Below are 26,603 nucleotides of genomic sequence, written 5' to 3' on the forward strand. Positions count from 1 at the left end.
ACACCTGTGAAGGAAAGCCACATTTGTCAAAGTGACAATCCATCTGCAGGTAGGGCTTATTAATCCTCTGTTGGGCTGCTTCGGCTGCTCCCTAATTGGAAAATGTTCATCTCCCGGGAGGTGGCGTCATTTACTTTGTGTCAATGTACTACATAAATGTCTGCCTCTCGGTTGTGACTTCTCCAAGGAAGTAAGCTCACACGAGCTGACTCCAGCCGCCATGATGGCTGCCTCACAGGTTCGTGTTTAACTGGCCAGGATGAAGTAAGAGCAACCTTGTTGTCTCGCTCGGTGACTACCACAGCTGTTCCCAAGCCGTCGTCTTCCTTGGGTAGGATGTGGGGAATGAAATGAAAAACAAAGGTTGAGGGCCGAGGAGATGGCTCAGTGTGAAAGCCCACAGTTCAGATCTCCAGAAACCCAACTAACTGCCAGGTGCTCACCTGTGACTCCAGCCTCAGAAGGTGTGGATGGGAAATCCCGAGAGTGAGCTGGCCAGCACGACCGCCTCAGGGAGTGAGGTAGAAGAGCAATGCAGGAAGACTCCCAAACTCAACCTGGAGCCTCCACATGCATGCACACAGCCGCTCCCCTCCCCATACACACACACACACACACACACACACACACGCACGCACGCACGCACGCACACGCACACGCAAACGCACGCACGCACGCACGCACGCACACGTGCACGTACACATGTGCACATACATGCACGCACCACCCAAGCGCACACACACACACACACACACACACACGCACGCACGCACGCACACACCCAAGCACTCGCACACCCGCACACACAAAGAGACAAGGCGAGAGGGACCCTCGAATTTAAACACCCTGAATGCTTTTCTCCTCTGGTTGTTCTCATGTCAGTGGAGGCTGTTGGGAACGCATAAGTTGTTACTGGAGCCATCCAGATATCACCGTTCTACTGTCTCCCCACCGACGCCCCAGAGTCACCAGCCACTGCCCCCAGCCAACAATCTCTTTCATCCACACCCCTGTCAGCCATCTCACACCCTCCCTTTTCTGTTCCGCCTTTCCTGCCCTCTGTTCTGCATGATGCCAGCTCAGCCGTTGTTTGGCAAGTACTAACCATATTACGTGGGCCTGTGGAAAGTGTCCAGTGACTCTCAAATCCACGTGGAATAAAGGTGAAACGTTCCGTTGGCGCAAGACCCGGGAGAAACAGCTCTGCCCCCTCCTCTGTCTTTGGAGAACTCATCTAGGGTACCTCAGGCCACCACTGCTGTAGAGATACACCTCTCTACTCCCAGAACTGAGTCCTCCCCAACTTCACATCACCTCAGAAGTCACTCCTCAGAGACACCTAGGCACTGCTGTGTCCACGGCTAACCCTGCATAGCACTTGCCACTATCAGAAATTCTTTGTCCCGGGTGGTTGGTTTGTCTGTCGTTCATTCCGCATCACTGGTGCCTGCAGGGTGGCTACCTGACTCACCAGCACACCCACATAGTTGTTGGACGCCATGAAGAAGGCACCCCTTCCTTCCTGGTGTGTACGGCTTTGATTGGGTCACTTGGCCTCTTATATATACATCAGCTAGCAGAACATTGGGTTTTTTCTGAGGATACGTCAGATAAAGTCAACGTGGCAGCCCGCAGTGCCTTGCTTGGCCATGGGTAGAGTGAGCACAGACAGACAGCACTTCTTCCTGTTTTACAGGAAGTCTTCAGAGGAACTGGATATGGACAAGGTGACTGCGGCAATGGTGCTAACCAGCTTGTCAACCAGCCCTTTGGTCCGAAGCCCTCCTGTGCGACCTAATGGTAAGCCAACCAAGGGTATGGTCTTTGGGAAAGTGCCTTAAGTTAGCACCGAGAGCAAGGCTTCTGCCTAGGGATCGCCTTCCTCCGGAATGAAAGGCTGTTTCGAATCGGGGGAACTAGAGACCCTGGGCCATCGGACTGCTCCTCCTAAGACCCCAGCACTCTCACATCCTTACCTAGGCAGCTCACATCTACTGAGCTCTGAGATGTGCTTGCTGCCTTCCCAGGACACATCTGTGCAGTACGGACATTCTTTTTCCCTAGGCAAATGGAGAGCAGTCTACTGAACTTGTTTTCCCAGCACAGTTTCTTTTTCATTGAGAGGTAGTTAGTCAGGGAACTCACTGAAGATCCAGCAGTTTGTAAAAGCATTATCACACTTCATAACCAAGAGAAGTATTTAGTCCACTCATGAATTCAGTATATATCAGATACCACCCAGGTGATCTGAATGTATCAGTAGAATATAAATAGTGTTCATACTCAGAGAGAGTACACAGTCCCTTTCAGGAAGAAAAACTCTGTCAGTCATGGCCTCATTAACAGCTAGCATATTAATTGAGCAGTGACTTAACTATCTGCTGAGTGTTTTACTTACTTTATCTCAGGGTGTTTCTACCAGCAAGTGTACGAGATGCTATTATCACCGTTTTACAGATAGGTAAACCAAGGCACATGCGGACTAATTGGCTTTCAAATGGTAGAACTACATTTCTAGTTCCTGTCTTCCTGATTCCAGATCTGCCTTCCTAATCGTGGTGTGGTATCGCTTTACCTAATCTTCATGGTGAATTGGGAAAGCAGACAGTGGGAGATGAAGTTAGACAGAGGAGAACAGGAGCTTTATTGTGACGGATCATGGATGCCTGGCCAGAAGTCTTTCTTCTGAGACTGTGAGAGAGCTGCTAAAGTAATCCACCCAGGTGGTTGAAAATTAGGATTAGAGTACCAGGCTGCATACATGTTTGTATGTATGTGTGTACGCATGTGTTTTTAAATATAGACGTATACATAGATGGACTTATGTATACTGCATAAGCACATGCTTTGAGATGACGTGATCATTATCATTTGGTGCCTTGGCCTTTTGGGAGCCTCTTGGCAAATGGATACCCAGATTTGCCTTTCTCGCTAGGCAGCATTGCTGGAGGTAAAACTGGGGTACCCCCAAAACATTCTAGGAATGAGTTTGAATCTGTAGAGGGAAAAAGATATTTTTAAATTAATCACTATTTTTACTATATGATTCTTTTTTAATTGAGAACATTTCTCCTGTTCCTTTGTATTTAAAGGTTAAAATGAAAATAAACCTTTTCATACTTCAGTACACACTTCTGTTAGCACAGCAATAGAGCATGTCAGTGTTCATTGATGGTTTAAAAAACCACTACTTAGCTAGGTGTGATGGCAAATGCCTTTCATCTCAGCACTGAAGAGGCAAAAGCAGATGGATCTCTGTGAATTAATGAGGCCAGCCTGGCCCGCGTAGAGAGACCTTGCTTCAAAATAAATAAATAGATAAATAAATACAATAAAATCATCTTAAAATAGCTACTCAGCTACTGCATTTGAAGTCTATCATTTGGTTTACAAAAGGAAGCAAATTTTTAAGTAAGGGAAGCAATTAATAATAATAAAGTCATTAGTTTTTAGGGGAATGAAGTTGTTTTCAAGAATGACACTGTATCAGTGAGTTTGGGGAACCTGTTGTGATCCTTTTCCGTGACAGAGAAGGATTTCTCTGTTAGGAGGTAGCTTTGCAAAGAGCTAAGAGCCCCGCTGGGCCCGTCTGCCCATTTGGCTAATGCTGGCTAAGATAAGGAAATGCTGCAGCCCAGGAAACACCATGAGTGTTTCTGAAAGATTCATCTCGTGTTAGCTTGTCTTCCCGGCTGAGGAGTGAAGGCAGTATTCACAGACTGGTAAGCAGATACCCTGCTGACACTGACGTGAGGCAACATAACCCACCGTGACGATGGCTCGTTCTCCTGCGGACCGTGACCGCGCATCCCTCAGCGTGAACTTCTCTTGGCTGTAGGAGTCTGTGGTGGAGTATGTGAGGAGGCGCCGCTGAAGGATGCTGTGCTGCATTCAGCGCTCCTGTTAGAGAGGCTCCTGTAGTCTGCTGTGCCTGAGCATCTGAACATCCATTCCTCACCCTCAGTCCACAGGGGCGGAAATACTAAACTGGCTTTGTGATGCTAAAAAAAAAACAAAAAACAAAAAAAAAACATTTAATTCTGAAAAAGACCATTTAATTCTGCCAGTCTTACCGTCATGAAATGGGCAACTGCCACTTCAGTTTAAAATTTGATGATTTTTACTAAAGTCTTTGTTTGATACAGTTGAGGAATTTGCTAGAAATCTATAACTAGGTAAGGGTAGTGATTTCTCTACGAATACTAGTCTACTCTTCATCTTTGCTTCATTAGTAATTACACAGACATTAGTAGTATTTTTTAATGAAGCATTTTGGGATTTCCTTCCCCCCCCCATTAGGGTTTTAGTGCATTCGCAATGCACATAAATATGGAAGAGGAATTATCTAGAAAGTAGAATTTATGTAAATGCTAATAAGTTTGTGTGTTCTGAAAAGAAAGGAAATCTACAGTGATTAAAAGCCATCCTCCTCTGATGCTAACAGGAAGAAATCTCTGCATTGGACTTCCTGCAGTTAAATTGAGCACCAGTCCAGTCAGTAGGTATCGCCAATAAATTCTAATGCAATCCAGCTCAACCACAGAGATAAGAGATGCAATCCCCCAACCACAGTAGAGGGCCTGCATGCTCTGGAGGACCAAGGGCCACTAGGGGACCAGGTCCTGGCCTCAGTCGTCCAGGGTCACTTCTAGTTAGAGAGCAGGTAGATGAACTTCCTGTGCCAGGGTCAAATGGGGACACTCTTTACTCTGAGTGACAGACGTAACAGTGTTTGAAACTGCAGGTGAGCTCCTTTAAGTAGGGGGAATTGGAACGCACGGTACGAGCGCAGAAGTGGGGGACTAATAAGTGTGAAGGAACTAGTAAGAGGGGGCCGGAGGGAAGGGGAAGAATTAGAATGAAGTATAATGACACAGATGTGTGGGAATCCCATTATAAAACCCATTATTTTATACACTAAGTTTGAAAATTAAGTTTAAAAGGATATAAGAGCAGTCAGAGTATAAGACACTATTTGTTTTAATCAGCAGTGGGAAGTCGTTTTATTGCCAATCTAGAAATTATTAATTCTGATTGATAGAGTCTTAAGTCTTAATCTGATTTCTTAGACATACATCCCAGGAACTGTAGTCACATGAGTAATGCCTTTTTTTAAAAAGGAGAGTGGAACCGGAGGGGGCAACTTGGTGGCCAGGTAGGAGGATACCACAGGCAGTTTTAACACGCAGAAGCACGGCAGCCAGCAAACCCAGAGGCTCCACAGCTGGTGAACAAGAAATAACCACTACTTCCTTGTTTTCGGTTAATCTCCACCAATCCCAAGGAAGGAGCGCCGTGCAGTAAAACACACACATCAGAGCCCAGACAGCCCTGCTGCACTGTGGCTAAAACAACTCCTTAGACGGTACCGTGTGACTGGGGTGGGTGAGAACTTACAGCTTACAGCCGCTGTGGGTTACTGCATACAACACGGAGGTGAGGACAGAGCTCCGACCCTTCCCCAGAGGCCCTCACTTGCTGTCCCTGTGCTCACAGAGGGCCTCAGCGGGTCCTGGAAGGAGGGTGCGCCATCCAGCAGCAGCAGCAGCGGCTATTGGAGCTGGAGTGCCCCCAGCGACCAGTCCAACCCGTCCACACCTTCGCCACCGTTGTCCGCCGACAGCTTCAAGCCCTTCCGAAGCCCCGCGCCACCCGATGATGGCATCGACGAGGCAGAGGCCAGCAACCTGCTCTTCGATGAGCCCATTCCCAGGAAGAGAAAGGTGGGTGGTGCCCTGTACTCTGCCCCCGAGGGACTGGTGCTTAGTCACTCATGAGAATGAGCAGACACACACACACACACACACACACACACACACACACACACACACACACACTCGTGTTCTGCCTTAGTTGTCTCTGACATTGCCAGCTTCCCCGATTAAAGACAAAAATTGCTAGAGTACCCATGCGCGTGGCCCATCTGGATGCACGTCCCGTCCTGTGTATACATTGTCAAACAGCTCTACCTTGTTTGGAAGCTGAAATACTGCACTGAGACTTCCTGTGGCTAAATGCTCTTAAAATATAGCCAGTATTTTTTTTTTCTCTTTTCTGCTTCTGTCAGCACAAAAGGTTTTCTTCAGTTTAACGCAACTAGATATATAAAAGTTGACACACAAATGTGTATGCTTCCATCCTGAAAATTGTGTTTACTAAACAAAAATGTAATGAAGAGCTAAATATTGCACTCGGTAGTTTAACTGGCTATACATCTATTTGGTCCTTACAGAAGTGCTATATAGAAATTGAGGTTCTGGGATATTTTTATTAAGAGCCACCATCCAAACCCATAGTCTTTTCGTTCTCTTCAGGAATCTTTGATTTATTATCATCATTTTCAGGGTTTGGATTTTTTAAACATTTATTTAGTTATGTTGTGTGTGTTTGAGTGTGCATGTAGAGGTTACACCACAGCTTGAGGGAGTGGGTTCTCCCCTTCTGCCCTGTGGGTTCTGGGGATTGCACTCAGATTTGGGAGCAAGTGCCTTTACCCACTGAGCCGGTCTCGATGACCCTTCGCCCTCCATTTTATGGAAGCATTTTTATTTCCTAGGCGACAGCAACACTGCTCCTAAACCTAGAGAACATTTTAGCATCATTTGACAATGATGTGATACGGACATTATATGCTGGTTTTAAAATTATATGCGGGTGTCATCATTCTTAATGATGACCCATAAGCAAACCGAGGCCTTGAGGATGCATTGCAACCTTGTTTTCCCCTGAATGCATTTGGAGAGAGAAATAAAAAGGTGGCGTTGGTCCAGCACCCTCCCTGCCTCCCTCAGCATCACTCAGAGCATGCAGGGTGAGTAGGACAGCAGTTCTGTCCAGGTATGCCCCAAGGAATAGGGCCATCTTTAACCAGAGAGGAGGGCATTGGTAAATCCAAGTGCCATGATCAAAAGTCTGATGAGCCACATTCCAGCCTTAGCACTATTGTCCTGAGAACCTCAGAAAGCCATTAATCACCTTCTTGGTTGTAAACCTGCTGGTGTGTATATCACACCTCTTAAAGGACAGTTGTGAAGTTGTTAACTGTGATCCCATGTAATGGAACATGGCTACAAACACAGCAGAAGCAGCCTTCACTGCACATAGGTATGGCTCGTAATTATGGACACCAGCTGATCTTTCTGACCTCCTGCAGGCACTCACTGCTAACTCTCGTTACTTATGTAAAGAAGTTCAAAGTGAGTTGCATTGCATAGACAATGCAGCATTTCATTCAGTCATACCGCAGATCTCTGATACAACCTTATTCCCGTTTTGCAGAGGATGCTCGCTGAAATGTGTGTATTGCCCAAGGTTGTGTTGCTTATATCATGGCAAAAGTACAGTGAGCTTAGCAGAAATCATAAAGATGATGCTCTTGAGGCAAAATGAGCTGGAGAGTCCACTGATCCCTCGCAGCCCACAGAGGAGAATGGCACAGGGGCAGCATAGTCAGACACCACTGGACCAACACTACATGGCCAGGTGTCAGCAAAGCGTTGAAGGTGCAGAAGGACACTGAGAGCAGAGAGGGACTCAGACCCTTTTCCTACGTGGAGCATCCATTCCTCAGCCATAGCAGTGAAAATGTGAGAGAGATGCCAGGCTGTCCTGGCTCTTCAAGTCAGCTGGCCAGCTTTGGGAGGGCGCATTCTAGCAGACTTTTCCCCCTGGTTTCAGGTAGCCTCCAACTTCTACAGAATGTGATTGGGACTTTGAAGAGGTTGTAGTTCCTGTCATGACCACAAGGTGATGCAATGACCCAAAGTATGGGCACTCTGGTAGTATGCCCATGAGAAAACCAATTCTATAGAAGGCTAAGAATTAACTCTCAGTTCCACAAGACCTCCTGGAAAACCCAAAGTGCTGCTAACTGAGGAAAATACCAGATTCCTGGTTCCATCAGATCTAGAGTCTGTGCATTCTGAAGTTGGGGTGTCACCTCTGAAGGTACCCTGTTGATGGGACTGTTGTACGGATTATGTGAAAAGATGGGCAGAGCAATAAATGTAGCCACTAATACCGTGCTGTGGGATCACCCTTGGATCCCTTTGAGTGAGTGGGGAGCTTGAAAACCCTGGGTATGGAGAGAAGAGAGCACTTGCCTCCGTCCTGACCCTGTATTGATAGAGCCGGTGCCAAGTGGCTCAGGGTAACTATGAGGCCCTCCCTCAGTCACCCAGTGCACCTTTGGGGTTGATGTGAGAAACCCTGAGCAGCGCATTAACTGAGAGTAGCCCTGGCAGAAACTGGAAGTACATCAGGAAACCTGACTCAGGACTCCACATGCCGGACCATCAGCAGCACCTCAGAGATACTTACAGATTCTGATTTCCATCACTTTCATTTGTTTTGGGGATGCGGTGACCACGGACAGTTTTACCTGGGTGCAGGGAGAAGGTCTGCGCTAACACAGGAGCTCCGGTAGCTGTACGGTCTTATGCCACAAGTTAAAAGTACTTGCTACACTCTGCATTTTTTTATCTTTCAGAACAAAAAACCAACAGATCCCTTTACTGTAAGTGATACCCGCCCCCAAAGCAAACAAATCCATAAAGCCCTCACACGTGCATATTCATTCCCTGCAGAATTCATTCTTCATGTATGTACCAGGAGCAACAAAGTCCCCGTAAGGACGGGGGTGGGGAGTGCAGTTTGGACGTCTGTATATGGTTCACTGGAATGGCACAGATCACCAGGATTAGCCCAACTGATTAGCCAGGGAGAGGACCAAGTGCAGATAAGAGATCTGGGCTAACAGGATGCTGGACTGGCCAGCCATGTGGTCTATACTGAGGGTGCTAGAGCCCCAAGGACCTCAGACATCATCTCCTGTCATCCTGACATTTCTAAAGCAAGAACCATTCAACCTCACCTAGGAGTGAACAGGTGACCCCAAGGATGAAACTTAATTCTAGAATCCACGGATTAAGAAAATACATGACAAGGGATCTCTATTAGCTCAGGAACCTGCTTGTTAGGGAAAATATCTTAAATCCATCTTTATTGAGTATAGATTTCACAAACTAACATGAGCTCACCTTTGGTGTACAATTCTGTGGCCTTTGACTAATGTCTTTCCCCAGGTCACCACTACTCTAACTGGCCAAGGCCAACACTCCTGTGACCCTCTGTCCTGGAGAGGCCACCATCAGCGTGCATTTCAGTGCTGGCTATCGTAGGACTGAGGGAGCGTGGAGGGAGACATGCAGCGTACACACTAAGTGCCAAGTTCTGGCAACAGGAATGCGTTCTCATTGCCAGTGGAAATGCAACATGGTATAACGACTTTGAAAAACAGTTTGGCAGCTCCTCACAAAGTTAAATATATGCTAACCATATGACCCAGCAACTCTACTGTTGCGTATGTATTTACCTAAGAGATTAGAAAACACACATCCACAAAAAGACTTATAGACAAATGTTCATCGCAGCTTTCTTCATTATCACCCCAAACCGGAAACAACGCAAATGTTCGCCAGCAGGCACATGGGAAAGGAAGTTATGGCATATTCATAGTAGAACACCACACTACCGAAAAAGAGGAAAAGCTGCCGGTTACCAGGGCAGTGAGTTGATGTCAAAGTCGTCATGCCGTGGAGAAAGAAGGCACAGACGAATACATTCCACGTGCACATACAGAGACCTTGATTGTCGGTTGTCTTTAAGACAGTCTCTCTTCAAGGTCAAGCGAGCCTTGAACTCTTTATGTAGCCAAGGATGACCTGATTGACTGAAGTGGTAGGATTCCAGGGGTGTGCCCATGTGCTCATTATACATCCTGGGGATGAGCCCAAGGCTTTGCACGTGCTAGGCAAACACTACCAACTGAGCCACATTCTTTTGATACATTCATCACCACCTCAGCAACAAATGGTGCGTGGGGGTGGGGGTTACCTAGTCTGTGCTTGGCAAGTTTGAATTCATTCATGACTTTGAATTAACATCATTCATAGTAGTAATCCTACTGATTTCATTTAATCTGCTCGTTTTACAAACAAAGGAGGGAGTCCATGAACAAACTCACATGTATAAGGCTACCTTCTCAGGGAAGAATATAGCTGAAACCCTTTAAGGTAGCTCTTTCTTCAGCTTGGGCCCTGGATAAGGATCTCAGTGGCCCTGCTGACCCTGAAGGAGCCCTTGAGACAAGCTGAGAAGGGTGTGTAGTGCAGCACACTTACCTGCCCTTCTTTGCTCAGAGACCTGATCCACAATTTAGAAATTTAGACAAAGTATACACACACACACCTGCCTACTGTATATGCCCCGCAATCACCATATATAATAATAATGCATCCCTCGGAGTCTCCAGTGCATCAGAAAAGCCAATATGATCCTGCCAAGGCTACAGCACTATGGTGGTGTTCACGTAACTTCTGGATTGTTGCTTTAATCCGGTGTATTCCTGAGCATGTCATATCATACTTCAGAATCAAGCCATGTCCCCACCCCTGGGACCGAAAGCTACCGCTGACAACCATCCTGTGAGCCCTGGGTATCTGTCTAGATTTTATCAGGAAAATAGAAGGCACTCCATATAGCCCAGGTATGAAACCACTTTAAAATAAGAGTGTGGCCAGGTGTAATGGCACATACCTTTAATCCCAGCATGGGGGTGGGGGGTGGCAGAGGCAGAGGCAGACAGATCCCTGTGAGTTTGAGGCCAGCCTGGTCTACACATAGTGAGTTCCAGAACAGGCAGAGTTACATAGTGAAACCCTGTCTTCGGGGACAAAAATAGGATTGTGGGTTAGGGGTGGTAGTCCCAGCCCTCAGGAGCATAAGGCAGGAGGATCTCAAGTTCAAGCCCAGCCTGGACTACACAGCAAAATACTAACTCAAAAAGAAAAATAAATAAGTAAATAGAAAAAAGACTGAGAGCTGAGGTCAAAGGTTGTAGCCAGTTGCCCGGGGCACTTAGTCTTCAAGCCAGGCAGGTAATCTAAAGAGCTTGCCAGGAAACGGCTACACATCTCACGTAGGACATTTTTAAAATTCAGAGTTTGCAGTGGTCTTGGTGTGCCTGGCCTCCGGGGGTGGGGGGGATGGGGGGGGCGTTGTAATATTAGATGAGCCAAGGAGGTGGCAGTTCCAGCTAACAGGGGCCTCCGTCAGCTGCTCTTTGTCCTTCAGCTGCTCTTTGTGAAGAAGGCCTTTTGTGAGCCTTCAAGTCAGCTGACATTGACTTTGATGTTCAGCAAAAGTGCTTTCCACTGGGGGCGAATTTCCAGCTGTTGCCCCATGCATTTGCGGGCAGCACATCTGTTGGAGCCCCGAGGAGAGGCCAAGGTTGAGCACAGATGGGCCGTTCACACTTGGCCGCAGTGGCTTGGCCGGCAGCTCTGCTTGGCTTGGCTTCCTCCAGACAGCTTGGACTGAGCAGCAATTTGGGCGTTGTTTATTTAGCTATTTTTTCATGTTCTCCTCCTCCTGTGGCTTGCCTTTGCTCCAGCATAACAGCAAGTAGTCTGTTTGTGGACAGAGGGTTGATTTCAGCTGGCTAGAGTGAGGGGACCTTGAAAAGAATTAAACTACCATTAAGTGGCTTTGGCCTTGAGGGGAGCACACCCTTGGCCGGTGCAGAGCGAAGCTGGTTGCCCAGGTCCATTGAAGCTGAGATGATCCTTCCATTATGTTTGGTTTTCTCTAAATTTAGGTAAGCAGTATTAGTCAAGTCTTTGTTTGTTTTCTTTTGCTGTTTTTTTTTTTTGTTTTTTTTTTGTTTTGTTTTGTTTTGTTTTGTTTTTCAAGGCAGGATCTCACTGTATAGTCCTGACTGGCCTGGAACTCGATGTGTAGACCATCCTGGCTTCAGACTCACAGGGATCCATATACTTCTGCCTTCTGAGTACTAGGATTAAAGGTGTGTGTCAGGACGCCCAGACAAGAAATAATTAAAAGTTACAAGTTTAATAAATAATTTAACTTTAAAAATAGGTAGGGATGGACCTCACTATAGATTGCTTCCCTAGCATACTCAGGCCCTGGGACTCAGCACCAGGGAAAACAAACAAACATAACAACAAAAACTAAAAAGAGAATAATTTTTTAAATTTAGAAATTAACATGAAAATATAATCTTTCCCAGTTTTTTGTTGGTATTGTGGTTGGTTGGTTTTTTTTTTTTTTTTTTTGAGACCAGATCTTTATATAGCCCTGGCTGTCCTAGAACTCTCTATGTAGACTAGGCTGGCCTTCTGAATGCTGGGATTAAAGGCCCAGCATTTGTTTTTAATTTATAAACTTTTGTTATTTAAAAAAAACTTACAAATAACTAAAACCATCACATTATCACTTTCTCTCTCCCCCAAAAAATCATTACTCGTGTTCTTTTATGGCCTTTATTTCCTTTTAATTGTTCAAGTTCTAGCAGAGGGTCCATGGCACACTCAATTGTCCTTAGAGCTTAGTCTTACGAAAGTACAGATGGGGTTGGGGGATTGAATAGGGATTATGGGACAAGCCAGGATCTAATAATCATGCAAATCCACCGCCACAACCACAGCAGCATGAAGAAGCAAGTGACCAGAGGAACTACCAGAACCTAGAAATTACCAAAACTCTAGAACCTCAGCTGAGGGATTACCAGAACCTAGGAATTACCAGAACTCTAGAACCTCAGCTGAGGGACTACCAGAACCTGGTAATAACCAGACCTCTAGAACCTCAGCTGAGAGACTACCAGAACCTAGGAATTAGCAGAACTCTAGAACCTCAGCTGAGGGACTACCAGAACCTAGGAATAACCAGAACTCTAGAACCTCAGCTGAGAGACTACCAGAATTTAGGAATTAGCAGAACTCTAGAACCTCAGCTGAGGGACTACCAGAACCTAGGAATAACCAGAACTCTAGAACCTCAGCTGAGGGACTACCAGAACCTAGGAATTACCAGAACTCTAGAACCTCAGCTGAGGGACTACCAGAATTTAGGAATTAGCAGAACTCTAGAACCTCAGCTGAGGGACTACCAGAACCTAGGAATAACCAGAACTCTAGAACCTCAGCTGAGGGACTACCAGAACCTGGGAATTAGCAGAACTCTAGAACCTCAGTTGAGGGACTACCAGAACCTAGGAATTACCAGAACTCTAGAACCTCAGCTGAGGGACTATCAGAACCTAGGAATAACCAGAACTCTAGAACCTCAGCTGAGAGACTACCAGAACCTAGGAATTACCAGAACTCTAGAACCTCAGCTAAGGGACTACCAGAACCTGGTAATAACCAGACCTCTAGAACCTCAGCTGAGAGACTACCAGAACCTAGGAATTAGCAGAACTCTAGAACCTCAGCTGAGGGACTACCAGAACCTAGGAATAACCAGAACTCTAGAACCTCAGCTAAGGGACTATCAGAACCTAGGAATAATCAGAACTCTAGAACCTCAGCTGAGGGACTAACAGAACCTAGGAATAACCAGACCTCTAGAACCTCAGCTGAGGGACTACCAGAACCTGGGAATAACCAGAACTCTAGAACCTCAGCTGGAGGAGTGACCACCTGGCAGAAATGGCAACTCCAGAAGAGAAATGTAACCACACATAGCTGTGGCCTGCCAAAATGAGAACCAGGGGAATCAGGATTTTCTCCTGCCTGCTGCATCCTCCTGTTACCTCCCATTGGCCACATCCAACCAGAAACCCATGGGCAGGAGCCCGTTGATTCTATGCATGGAGGCCAGCCTCCTGAGAAACTGAGCAGGGTAGAGGACAGAACAGAATGACCTGTGGGGTCAAACACGGCAGATCAGGAATTCCCGTAAGAATGGGAGCTGGTGAGATGGCTCAGTGGATAAAGGCACTGGCTGCCAAACCCAATCACCTGCTCAGTCCCACAAAGTAAATAAGATGTAATTTGAAAAAAGAGCATCCAGGGCTGGAGCGGTGACTCTGTGATTAGAGCACTCACTGTTTCTGCAGAGGAGCCCGGGCTTCCAAGCACCTGCATCAGGCAGCCCACAGCTGCTGGGCCTGCAGCTGCAGGAGATCCAGTGCATTCGTCTGGCTTCTTCAGGCACTTGAACACCCACAGCGCACACACAGGCAAGCAAGCCCATGTGCAAAAACAAAACCAAATTCTTCTCAAAAAGAAATTCAGGAGTGGAAAGTAAATTATAGCTTCATTTTTAGTATACTCAGTACGCATGGGATAAGATCAGCTACTTTTCTGTTGCTGTGATAAACCCCATGTCTAAGGCAACGTACTGAGAGCTCACATCTCGAACCACAAGCATGAAACAACACGCTTGGAATGGCACCAGGCTTCCGAGACTCCGAACCCTCCTCGTGCTCCAGCAAGGCCACACCTCCTAAACCTATCTAACAGCTGTGTCAACTGGGGACCTGTATTCAAACATCTGAGCCTATGGGGGATGTTTTCATTCTTACCACCACAGGGATTAATTTAACTAATGCCCATTACCAATCTCAAGATTAACCTAAAGATTGGTTAATACTGAATACCTTTTTGCATGTATGTTATAGTTGGAATATGAAGCCCTCTCCCCCTCTACACACACCCTTCCCCAAGAAGCTCATCTTGAAGGCTTGGTCTATAGTCAGTAGATCCAGTCATTAAGAGGACTTTGTCTTTCCCTTCATTTTTCTTCTTTTTTATGACCCGTTGGGTCTAACTAGTGCTGCCCAATTTTGCGTGGCTGTGGGGCCATCCACACACTTGAACAAAACAGACTCTTTCCTCCTCCAACAGCCATCAACTGTCAGTAGCTTCTCTGCAAGAGGTAGGGGCCCATTCGTGTTGGGAGTGTTGACAGGCTTGACTTGTACAGGTCTTATAGAGCAACCACAACCGCTGTGACCTCATGAGTGCATGGTCTTGTCATGTCCAGAAGACATTGTTTCACTATGGTTCTCCCCATTCTCTGGCTCTTACAGTCTTTCCTTTCCTGCTTAGAGATGGTTCCCGAGCGGCATTGGGAGGGGTGTAATATAGATGCCCCACTTGGGGCTGAGCAAGCCACAGATGCTTACTCTCTGTACCTGGACTGGTTATCAGTTTCTATACTGACTGCCATCGACTACACAAATAAACTTTTCTGATGAGGTCTGAGAGCTGCACTATTCTGTGTGTGTAGAAATATGAATTTAGAGGGCAAACTTCACTTTTTAAAATCAAATGCTTTAATACAGTACAGTCCAAAGATAAAGTAATTTGATACTTACATGCTGAGGGACGAGAATATGAAAATTTTGTTTTACATGATTAAACCATTTATGTTTCTATAGCAGCAGAAAACTTTATGTACAGTAAACACTGCAATTCTAACATGGTAGTCTCAAATCTGGGTTAAGATGTTCAGGTGTGTTTGTTGGCATTAGATGGAATGACAGCATTGTACAGTGGGGGGGGGGTGTTGAGAACAAATCCTACGGTGAAGTTAGGTAATACAACCATGAGTAAGGGCTCCCAGAAACACCCCGGAATTATTATGCATTTGATATTGAATTAATTTGGGTCATTGTGTGTTCAAAAACTGTTTCCTGGGCTGAGAAGGCGGCTCAGTTGGTGAAGCGCCTGAGAGGACTTGAGCTCGAACCCCCAGATGGAACTAAAGTTATCATAGCTGGGCTCAGTGGCTCACACTTGTAACCCCAGTGCTGAGGAGGTGGATACAGGCAGCTCCTGGCGCTTGCTGGCCAGCCAGCCTAGTCTGCTTGGAAAGGTCTAAGTTAATGAGAGACCTTGCATCAAAAGAGGAGGTGAGTGGTGCCTGAGAAACAGCAGCCACGGTTATCTTCTGGCCTCTACGCACATATGCCTCCATGTGCACATACCCATGTCCCCACACGCAATAATACATGCACAAAAAGAGAAACTGTTTGCTATTGCTAAATTATCCCAAACTGAGCCTTCCTGCATGCTGCATGACTGCAGCAAAGAGCTACAAATTAATCAGCATGTTTTAATTGTACTGAGACTTTCTCTCCAGGCAGTGGGCATAGCTCTGCAGGTGAGGACGCGTGCCCACCTGAGCCTGAGGACCTGAGTTTGACTCCCAGGACCCACACTGTAAAAGGAGAAAACTGACTCCTGACTTCCACATGTACAGCATGGCATAGGCACACCCTGTCTTAGTCCGAGTTCTATTGCTGTGAAGAGATACCATGGCCACGCAACTCCTATGAAGGAAGCATTTAATTGAGGCTTGCTTACAGTTTCCAAGGTTAGTCCATTATCATGGCAGGAACATGGTGGCATGCAGGCAGACATGGTGTTGGTAGCTGAGAGTTCTACATCTTGATCCATAGGCAGAGAGAGGCAGAGAAGGACTGGACCTGGTGTGTGCTTTTGAAACCTCAAATCCCACTGTCAGGGACACACTTCCTCTAACAAGGCCACACCTCCCAATCCTTCTCAAACAGAGCCACTCCCTGGTGACTAAGCATTCAAATATCTGACCCTATGGGAACCATTATCATTCAAACCACCATACCCTCATACACATACATATAAATATAAAAACTGAATAAAACTTTGTTCCAGGGGAACTAGGGAATGTAGCTGTCTTAGGAGCTATTGCTGTCAAGAGACACCATGACCACAGCAACTCTCATAAAGGAAAACGTTTCACTGGAGTTGGCTTACAGTTCCGAGGGTTAGTCCGTTATCATCATGGTGGGAAGCACAGTGGCACGCAGGAAGTTAACAGTGCTGGAAAAGGAGCTGAGAGTTCTGCATCCAGATCAGCAAGCAGCAGGAAGAGAGACTGAGACCCTGTCCCGGCTTGAACCTCTCTAACATCAAAGCCCACCCACAGTGATACATTTCCTCCAACAAGGCCGCACCTCCCAATAGTGCCATTCCCTTTGTGCCTGTGGGGCCATTTTCATTCAAACTCCCACAGTAGTGCAGTGGTGGAGCACTGTAACATGTACAGGCACATGCGTCCCATCCCAAGCACTGCAAAAATTTTTAAATGCATTTGAGGGCACACGATGGCAATTCCATGACACCTGCTGTGATGAGTGATTGCCTCTGAACCAGGTCTGCTGGTTCCTGCCCGTGACGTCACTAAGGCATCACGGTCATCTGTTAGGGGTTCCATTACTATTCCTATTTTGTGATCAAGAGCACTGTGGTTGACAGAACATATCTACATGGCGGCCTCAGTCAGTGTTCTGGGAGGCTCTTGGAAATGCTAAACCCTCATTGAAGAGTGTCGTGTGATTGTGCCCTGGGGTGAAGGCTGGCTTCTGGAGCAGATTCCAGCCTTGCTCCTTGGTTCCCTGCAACCTTCTGTAGCATGGAGACGACTAGCAACATCCATCTTGGGGATTAAATAAGTGCTTACGGCAGCACCTTCCGCCACTAAGCGCTTGGTTAACATTAGCCACCACCAGGGTGACCCCAGTGGCCATGGGGACCTCTGTGAATGTGATCAAAATAAGTAGCAAAGCTTGGTTCTCATGAAGAAATGGAAGGAGTCCGAGCTTGCGAAGCTCTTCTCCATCCGGGAAAGTCCCAGAGTGGAGAATTCAGTTGTCCAGAACATGACGAGCTGTTGCGTGTCTAATGAAGGGAAAATGGGCAGGGGTGACAAGAAGGTAACTATGGATGGGTTTGCGTGTGTTGTGATGCTGTTTCCTCTCCTCTCTGTAGAACTCCATGAAGGTGATGTTCAAATGCCTTTGGAAAAACTGTGGCAAGGTGCTGAACACGGCAGCCGGTATCCAGAAGCACATCCGGGCCATCCACCTGGGGTAAGGTAACCCACCCCAACCCTCGGAGCTGGGGGTAGCCTCCCAGCATGGCCTCAGCACCTTGGCTCTCAGATACTGCACACCACACTGTGCCTCAGACTCTTCCTGCTCCCTGCTGTAGAGGCAGACTCTGCCCATAGGCAGCCACCAAGTCACCCAGCTGCAGAGCATCCCTAAGCTACTTTCTGAGTCATGGTATACACAAGTCCTCACGCTGATCCCTAGGACCACCTGAAAATGCTTAGTCAAGTATTACCTCTGAGGGTCAAAGATAAACTGTGCAAAAGACACAGAGTATAAAGCACACCACAAGGGCTCCTCCCCTGGGAGCTGGGAATGTACCTCAGGGAGTCCTTGAGCCCCTGGTGTCTGTCAAATGAACTGTGCTGTATTTTTGCAGTGGATGATGTTCATGACGTAGAACCTCAAAAGCTACTATCACTCTGAGAGTCTCAGAATGAACCACCCCCCATCCCCCCCCAAAAAAAAAGACAGAAGGAAAAAAGTCACCACACCTTCGATGATAAAGCCAGAGTTGGTGGTCAGGCTCAGTCTGTTGCTCCAATGACCTCTGTTTTCTTCAAAGGCTGTAAGAACCTTCCTACAGACAAACACAGTTGAGGTTAGGAACATGCAGCCTGACTCCCAGCCAGGGGCAGTGGTGGGTTAACTGTCCATGCTTTTGTCCTGAGTCTGTCTTGTCCAGGTGTCTGGGGTTTAGAAGGTATGCTGTGTAACCGTAGTCATCACAGTGTGGAAAAGGCAAGTGTCAACACCTGTGTAGGTCTGTGCGCTCAACACAGAAGGATCCTTTTAACAAAACGAATGTGGAGAAATGAGTCACCTTAGCCAGAAGGGAGCACACTCAGGAAGTGTGTGCTCTGCGAAAAGTGGTGTAACAAAGGACAGTAACAAAGGGTTACTAAGGTGACTGCGCACGTGTGCGCGCGCGCACACACACACACACACACACACACACACACACACCGCCGCCGCAAGTCAGCACCCCTGAAAAGGAGTACAGAAGTGGCCCCTAAGTCTTCAGGCAGGTGTTTGGTATACACCCAAGCTTTGTAAAGCAGGGTGCCCATAAGGTCACCAAGCATCAGGGATGTGGCCAAGTGAGGCCAGGCTGTGCTACCCTGGCTGAAGGCTCTGCCTGCATGTTCAGGAAATGTCACAGTACTGTAGCACCCCCCACCCCAGTGAGATGTCTACCCTGTCAGATCTCACGGGTTAGACTGGCATAAACAAACAGCTCAGAGCAATTTAAAGGCCTCGAAAGAACTTGCCAGCTAGCCCTGCTAAGCAGGCCTGTGTGCTCCACGGACGAGCATTTAGAGACTAAGACCATCCAGGATGTTGCATTCACAGTGGGTGGGCAGCATTCAAGGGTCAGCCACGTGTTGGCTTCCTTGGGATCCCTTCTAACCAGCATGCTCTTCACCGTCGTGCTGGCCATTGCACAGGAAAGGACTTCCTGAAAGTCTACAGGACCTCCAGCAAGCTCCAAGCCTGTGCTTACTCAGGGACGGGGAGGAGCCTTCACCTCATTCCATGAGCCCAGTCATGCCACTGTTGGATACTGGGCGAGTTAGTGAGCCGTGTCTGGGGAGGCACGTCAACCCCACCCCAAAACAACATGCCCTGCATCTGATGAAACTTCAGGCACACCATGCAGTCTTAAAAAGTGCATGGTTTCTTCATCCACATCACTCAACCTCTCCTCAGCCCCCAGTCTTCAGGGGCTGACCCTCATCCGTCCCCCTGGAGAATTCATGATTTCTCTCGGGTCTGGGTGTCTATTAGTAGCACTTGGCAACCAGCAGCAGCTCAGCCTGCCTGTGACTGGAAAGGAAGCAGGGACAGGAATAGAACAGGCACTCATTCCTTGTCCCACTCTCTGGGGTCCTCAATGGTATGCCTGTCAGAAAGCCAAGCCCCACCTGACCCGATACGTTACAGAGACACCTCCCCAGATGCCAGCGCTCTGGAGCTTAGAGGAAATGGAACGAGGTTGTGAGAAGCTACTGCTCTGGCCAAGCAGAAAGGCGGAGGGAGAACATTTCATTTTAGTATATAGGAATTATTCAAGAGGAAACAAGTTTTTGGTCAGCAACCTCTGGCCGTTGCCACATGTGCCCATAAACTGAGAGATGTCCCTTGCTCTCAGCCATTCCAGGGAGTAGAATACATAGTTCTTGGGAAATTAGCAAGACGGGTAAATGTTGAGTTGTGACAGTTACTTAACTCAAAACTTTCTGTGAGAAAGCACAATTTTCTTCTACTTAAAGAAGCTTATTAAAGTCCCTGGGATAATAGTCTCCTAGTGGGAGCAGAGAGGGAGGCTTTGGAGCTTAGTTCCTGCGTTTATTTACTAAACACTCAGTAGTGCTTCCTTTCCTGCATCAGGTACATTATCGAGCTCTCTACGGTTACTCCATCATAAATAAAGAAGTATTCATGCATATTTATACGCTTACTCTATCATACAATAAAGATGTATTCTTGTGATCCCATGTTATAAATTAAGACACCAAGCAAGGCATGGGACCATGCTGGGTTACCAGATCACACTCAAAGTGTCTTATCACAATCTGAGCCTGAAAAATCCAATTCCAGAAAGTATGGTCTCAGCCGCCATTGCCCTAGCAGCCCCTGTATCACTCATTCATGCTGAATTTGGTAGGTGCCTACTCAGTGCCAGATATGCTGATTACATGTGGAGTGATACAGAGATCCACAAAAGAACTATAGTCATAGTGAGAATACAAAGAGGTTTTCAGAGCCCAAACACACAGGGCTGGAGAGATGACTCAGTGAGGAGTTTTCTGAATAAGCACTGATACCCAGGAAATCAAGGTCCCCTCTTGGACTCTGAGTTTCATTATTAGAATAATTTAAAAACAGACTCAGCTGGAAGCTTGAGGAGAATTTCATTTGAATTTAAAAGGAGCCCAGGACAGGCAACTTGTAAATCTCAGCAGCTGCCTAGAGAAAGAATGGAAAAGAGGATTAAAAAACAAAAGAAACCATGTCATTTAAGTCATCATGGATGACAGCCACAGGGGTGTAGGGAGCCACATAGTGAGGAGGGGGCTCTAGAGGAAGAGTAAGGAAGGCCAATGTACCAGAAAAAGCATACTTAGTTTCTAATGAAAGAGACAGAAAAACTCAGGGCAAGTCAGGACTCAGAAAGGTAGGCAGACCCAGCAGACCCTCATAGTGGCTTGTAAGGACTGAGCTCATATATAGGAATTCTGGGAAGGAAAAGTGTAGTATTTCATTAAAGAGCTGGATGTGGTGGAGCAAGCTTGTAATTCCAGAACTCAGGAGGCAGAGGCAGGCGGATCTCTATGAGTTTGAGGCCAGCTTGGTCTACATAGTGAATTCTAGGACAACTGGGGCTATATAAAGAGACCCTGTATCCAAAAAAAGAAAAACAGGAAAAGAAAAAAAAATCTTCAAAGGAGTAATTATTCCGTTTAGCTCCTTAACATGCCTCATGGTGAGCCTTCCTTGTTAGAAGTAACTGTACCTTCCTAGGGGTTGGTTCCTGATTGACCAGCCTAACCTTGACTAGGTTAGTTCTCCACCCAGGCTGAAGATTTCATTCTCTTGACCAGAGGAAGTACTTTTCTCGTAGTGGGCTTTTAATGCTGCTTTGTCAGTGAGGCCTGAGTTGGAATCTCAAACACACACACCAAAAATTAAAATTAAAAAAGGAAAAGTTACAAAAATACAGTAAGGTGTTAACTCAAGGGACAAATGTACTTTGAAGGGAACATAGAAGACTACAGATGAGCCCTAACCTCCCACCTTTAAGATGCAGCTAGACTGTGGTTTCTCATCCCTCATCCTCCACCACTACTAATGCTCTTCAGTATTACAGATGGCAGCATCCTCCTCCAAGGCCTTTTCTCCTGCACTTTCCTAACTTTCTCAGCTTTCAGACAAGAACCATAGTGGTCCTTTAAAAATAATGTCCATTTCTTAAAATTCCCAGGGGCTTTTGTAACCTCCAGAAGAAAATCTCCAGGTCTCAAAGCCATCACGGAGGCCAACGAGGCCCTATCCAATCCTGCCTCAGCCTTCATTCCAGAGATGCAGCCTTGCTGTATTAGTTACTTTTCTGTTACTGTGATGACGCACCATGACCAAAGCAGTTTAGAGAAGGAAGAGGTTTCTGTGGCTTACAGTTCCAGAGGGCTGGAGTCCATAGTGCAGAGAAAGGCGTGGTAGCAGGTGGCGGGAGCAGGAAGCAGAGAGAGCAAGCAGGAAGTGGGCAAGGCTATAAACCCTCCAAGGCCACTTCTAGTGATGTGCTTCCTCCACGAGGCTGGACTTCCTAAAAGTCATGTAACCTCTCCAAAGAGCACCACCGACTGGGGAGCATGTCTTCAAATCCATGAGCTTACGGGGACGTTTCTCCGTGAAAGCACCAAACCCGGCCGCCTATAGGCTCCGTGCTGTCCTCCAAAGCCTAGCATGCGGGCATCTGCTTGCCTGTCACTTCCTCTGAGCAGCCTTTGTAAATGTCAGACCCCTCCCGACCTCAATTAAGGACTCTCCAGTATTGCTTAATCTTTTTTACTGGGATTTATAAAGCCTCATATACTAAATGGCTGTGTGTTGGGGATCTCTTCTCTGCCTCTAGACTATAAAAGTTCCATCAAGCCTGGCAGTGGTGGCTTACTTCTTTAATTGCAGCACTCACTCAGGATGCAGAGGCTCACAAATCTGTAGCTAGAGTTTTCTTGGTCCTACCTGACCCATGGTCAGGACAAATCTCTCTCACCTGCCAGTCCCACAGCCGCTCAGACCCAACCAAGTAAACACACAGAGACTTATATTGCTTACAAACTATATGGCCGTGGCAGGCTTCTTGCTAACTGTTCTTATATCTTAAATTAACCCATTTCTATTAATCTATAAGTTGCCATGTGGCTCATGGCTTTCCAGTATCTTAACATCTTCTCATGGCCGTAGCTGGCAGCATCTCCTTGCCTCAGCCTTCCCTTCCCAGAATTCTCCTTTCCTTGTCCCGCCTATACTTCCTGCCTGACTACTGGCCAATCAGTGTTTTATTTATTAACCAATCAGAGCAACACATTTAACATACAGAACATCCCACAGCACAGATCTCTTAGTTTGAGGCCAGTCTGGTCTACAGAGTGAGTTCTAGGACATTCAGGGCTATGCAGAGAAACTCTGTCTCGAAAAAAACAAAACAAAAAACCCCAAAAACCAAAACAAAAATTTCCATCAAGGCAGAGTCTATGTTTTGTTCCTGTTAGGAAGTAGAATGTTTTATGTGTAATATATTTTCAATAAATGCTTCTCAGACTAGTAAATGGATGGGTATGTAGGTAGGTTGGTGAATGGGTGGGTGGGTGGGTGGATGGATGGATGGATGGATGGATGGATGGATGGATGGATGGGTAGGTGAATGAATGGATGGATAGGTAGGTAGGTGGATGTATATGTGGATAGATACATAGGTGATTGGATGGGTGGGTAGATGGATAGGTAGGTAGGTGGATAGATGGGTGGATGGATGGATAGGTGGATGGATGGGTAGGTGGAAGTAGGTAGGTGGATGAATGGGTAGGTGGATGGATAGGTAGGTAGGTGGATGGATGGGTAGGTAGGTGGATGGATGGAAGGATGGATGGATGGATGGATGGATGGATGGATGGATGGATAGGTAGGTGGATGGATGGGTGGATAGATGGATAGGTAGGTAGGTGGATGGATGGGTAGTAGAAAGATTGCTCTAAGAAACCTTACTCTATTTTCTGTTGCTGTGCCATAATACCTGACACCAAGTAAGTGAAAGAAATGGAAATTTATTTGGCTCATGGTTCTGGATGCTAAATCTATGACCATAGCGCAGACATCTGTTCAACATCTGGTGAGGGCTCCCTCGCTACATCTGAACCTGATATGGTCAGACAAACCAAATCTGTTAGCTTGTTTTCCTCTCTCTTTGTGAGCCCCTAGTTCCATCATGCCCCCACATCCTCTTGACCTCTCCAAGACCCTCTGTCTAAATACCATTAACACAAGAGTTTGGAAATCACATTACTAAAACAGCATTGGTAGTGGGCATGTTTTAATGTTAAAGTGGGCAGAAGCAGATGAAGATCTCCCTCAAAGGGCGTAGCTGAGTGTTGTAGGATAAATACAATAAACAGGCTGGCGGCCGACAGAGAGGAGAAGATTCCAGGTTGAGGGAATGGTCTGCCCAAGATGGAGGCCAAGGCCAGACCGCTGAGCTTTGCTCTCTCCTGCCCTAGGCGAGTTGGAGAATCTGACTACAGCGATGGAGAAGAGGACTTCTACTACACCGAGATCAAGCTCAACACGGACTCAGTGGCTGAGGGCCTGAGCAGCATGGCCCCAGGGTCGCCCTCCCAGTCCCTGGCTTCACCTCCTACGTATCCTGTCCCAGACTCCAGCCGAACAGAAAGTCCTTGTGCCAAAACAGACACCAAGCTGATGACGCCGCTGAGCCGCTCAGCCCCAACCACCCTCTACCTCGTGCACACCGACCACGCTTACCAGGTAACTCGCTAGCGTCCTTGGTCAAAACCAGTAGACCTCAGGCCTGGGACTGCGAGGTAACTCAATGAAAAAACAGCACCACACATGGCAGCCAGTAACTCAGTTGGTTTTTCTATTTTTCCCCTTAGTCGTGATCTCAAGCCATAAGTTGTGGCTCATGCCTATAACCCCAGCACTCAAGAGGCTGAGGCAAGAGGATCATGAATTTGAGGCCAGAGCTGGGCTGATGGCCCAGGGTTGGACTCTTGGTAACTCAGGAGGCTGAGGCAGGAGGATCACAGGTTTGAAACTGAGGTGACAGAGCACATCCATGACCATCCTGGACAACTTGGTGATACACTACCATAAAAAGAAAAGCAAAGGGTCAGGATGTAGCCCAGTGGTACAGAGTGCTTGTCTCATTTGTTCAATCTTCAGTGCCACTGGGGGAAAAAGTCATGATCTTATTCAAATGGACCCGTAGATCATTCTTGGGCTCCCCAGAGCCAGCTGAAGACCCAGTCCCTTAGGAGTTGTTCAAAGGATAAAAAACAAAAACCCTTAGCAGTGTAAGGCCCTCAGGTTGATGACTGCTATAGCTTACAAGTATCTGATTCGTGAAAATTAAGCCAAGAGTGGTGGTACGCGCCTTCAGTCCCAGCATCTGGGAGGCAGAAGCAGGAGATCTCTGTGAGTCCGATGCCAGCCTGACTTACAAGATGAAGTTCGAGGTCAGCCAGAGCTATTTAGCGACACCCTGTCTCAAAAAGGTAAAGTCAAGGGGCCATCAAGACGCCAGTTTACAAGTAAGGCTTGCCACCAAGCCTGAGGAACAGTGTGTAACCCCTATGACCTACACGGTATGAGGAGAAAAGCAACTTCTGAAAATTGTCTTCTGGCCATCTGCATAGGCACCATGCCACACATGTCCACACACAATACATTTATTTAAAAGTTTTGTTTGTTTTTTGAGGCAGTGTCCCTCAGTATCCCTGGCTGTCCTGGAACTCACTAGACTAGGCTGGCCTTGAACTCACAGAGATCCACCTGCCTCTGCCTCCCAAGTGCTGGAACTAAAGATGTATGCCACCACGCCTGACTTAAAGATGTTAAGAGCAATGACAGAAAAGCCTGTACTGTGTAGCTGGGGTTTGAGCATCCCCTGCTTGTAAGTAAGTAGCTAAGCCTCTCAGAGTACAGTGTTCCCCAACTCAACAGCGTCAGCACCCCAGAAGTTGTTTCAAATGGAAATTCTTACAACACTACCCACACGAACCTACTGGCCCATAGCTGGAAGTGGACCAGAAGCCTAAGGACTTAGAAATAAATCCTCCAAGTGCAGGCCGTGGCTAGCCCAACAACTGCAGCTAACTCATGTAACTTCATAAAAACTTTCCTTGCATTTTTGAAATTACATTTCCCTACCTATTTATAAAAAAAATCCAAATAACTGTATCATATCCCATTAAATTAAATTGAAGTAATTATTTTAATCATTCTGATAGCTTGTGTGACTATCTACAATGGCTTTCCACTGTCATAATCACATGGAGCTGAGCATGATGTTGCACCTTTAATCCCAACACGTGAGAGGTAAAGACAACCTCAGCAATGTAACAAGTTCGAGGCTAGTCTAGGTCACATAAGACCCTATCTTTAAGAAGAAATTAAAAACAAGAAGTGGGGGGTGGGCTACTATGAACATTCTCAGTCTGTAGACTTTTTTAACTTTCATTTTAATTCTCAAGAATGTCCTTATTGAGTCATCTGGAGCATGAATGAAGAGTTTATGGATATTTCTGTGTATTGCCAAAGTATTTCCCAACGGTGTCAGATACAAAACCACTGTTACTAGCTGAAATATTTGTAATTCACAAACAAAACACAAGTAAGACTGGAGAAGAGAAATGCAGTCACTTAGCATATAGGCTTGACTCTTGTTATCTCAGTTATATCTATTTGTTCAATCTTAAGGCTTTTAAAATTTTTATTAATTTTGTGTTTATTTTGTGTGTATGTACATGTGGGTGCACACACCTTTGACACATTGCACGTGTAGAGGTCAGAGGACCTTCCACTGTGTGGTCCTAAGGATTGAACTCAGGTCTTCAGACTTGTCAGTAGGTACCTTTATCTGCTAAACCATCTCACTGGCCAAGTCTCTTAGCATGTTCATGACACATGATTGTGCAGTGAATGTCATTGTATCCGTTTTCTTAGAATCAACCCTGAGATGTGAGATGTCTAAAACAATGAGAATTTTAGTGCATATCACTGAAGTACACTCCTAAAATATTTATAGCTTACATGTGCCCTTTTCCAAATTTATTGTTCA

At 46.5% G+C, this 26,603-nt stretch overlaps 1 protein-coding gene across 1 annotated transcript in view; it reads left to right on the top strand.

Annotated features, from left to right (window-relative positions):
• Positions 1 to 26,603, top strand: part of Znf704 (zinc finger protein 704) — a 189,242-nt gene that overhangs the window by 150,523 nt on the left and 12,116 nt on the right. The window contains exons 3-6 of the mRNA XM_059253951.1: positions 1,697 to 1,800; positions 5,497 to 5,723; positions 17,622 to 17,722; positions 24,022 to 24,289. Of these exons, the coding sequence (XP_059109934.1) occupies positions 1,697 to 1,800; positions 5,497 to 5,723; positions 17,622 to 17,722; positions 24,022 to 24,289 (700 nt within the window). The remainder of the gene's footprint in view (positions 1 to 1,696; positions 1,801 to 5,496; positions 5,724 to 17,621; positions 17,723 to 24,021; positions 24,290 to 26,603) is intronic.

This window comes from Peromyscus eremicus, chromosome 2 (assembly GCF_949786415.1).
Source record: "Peromyscus eremicus chromosome 2, PerEre_H2_v1, whole genome shotgun sequence".
NCBI lineage: Eukaryota > Metazoa > Chordata > Mammalia > Rodentia > Cricetidae > Peromyscus > Peromyscus eremicus.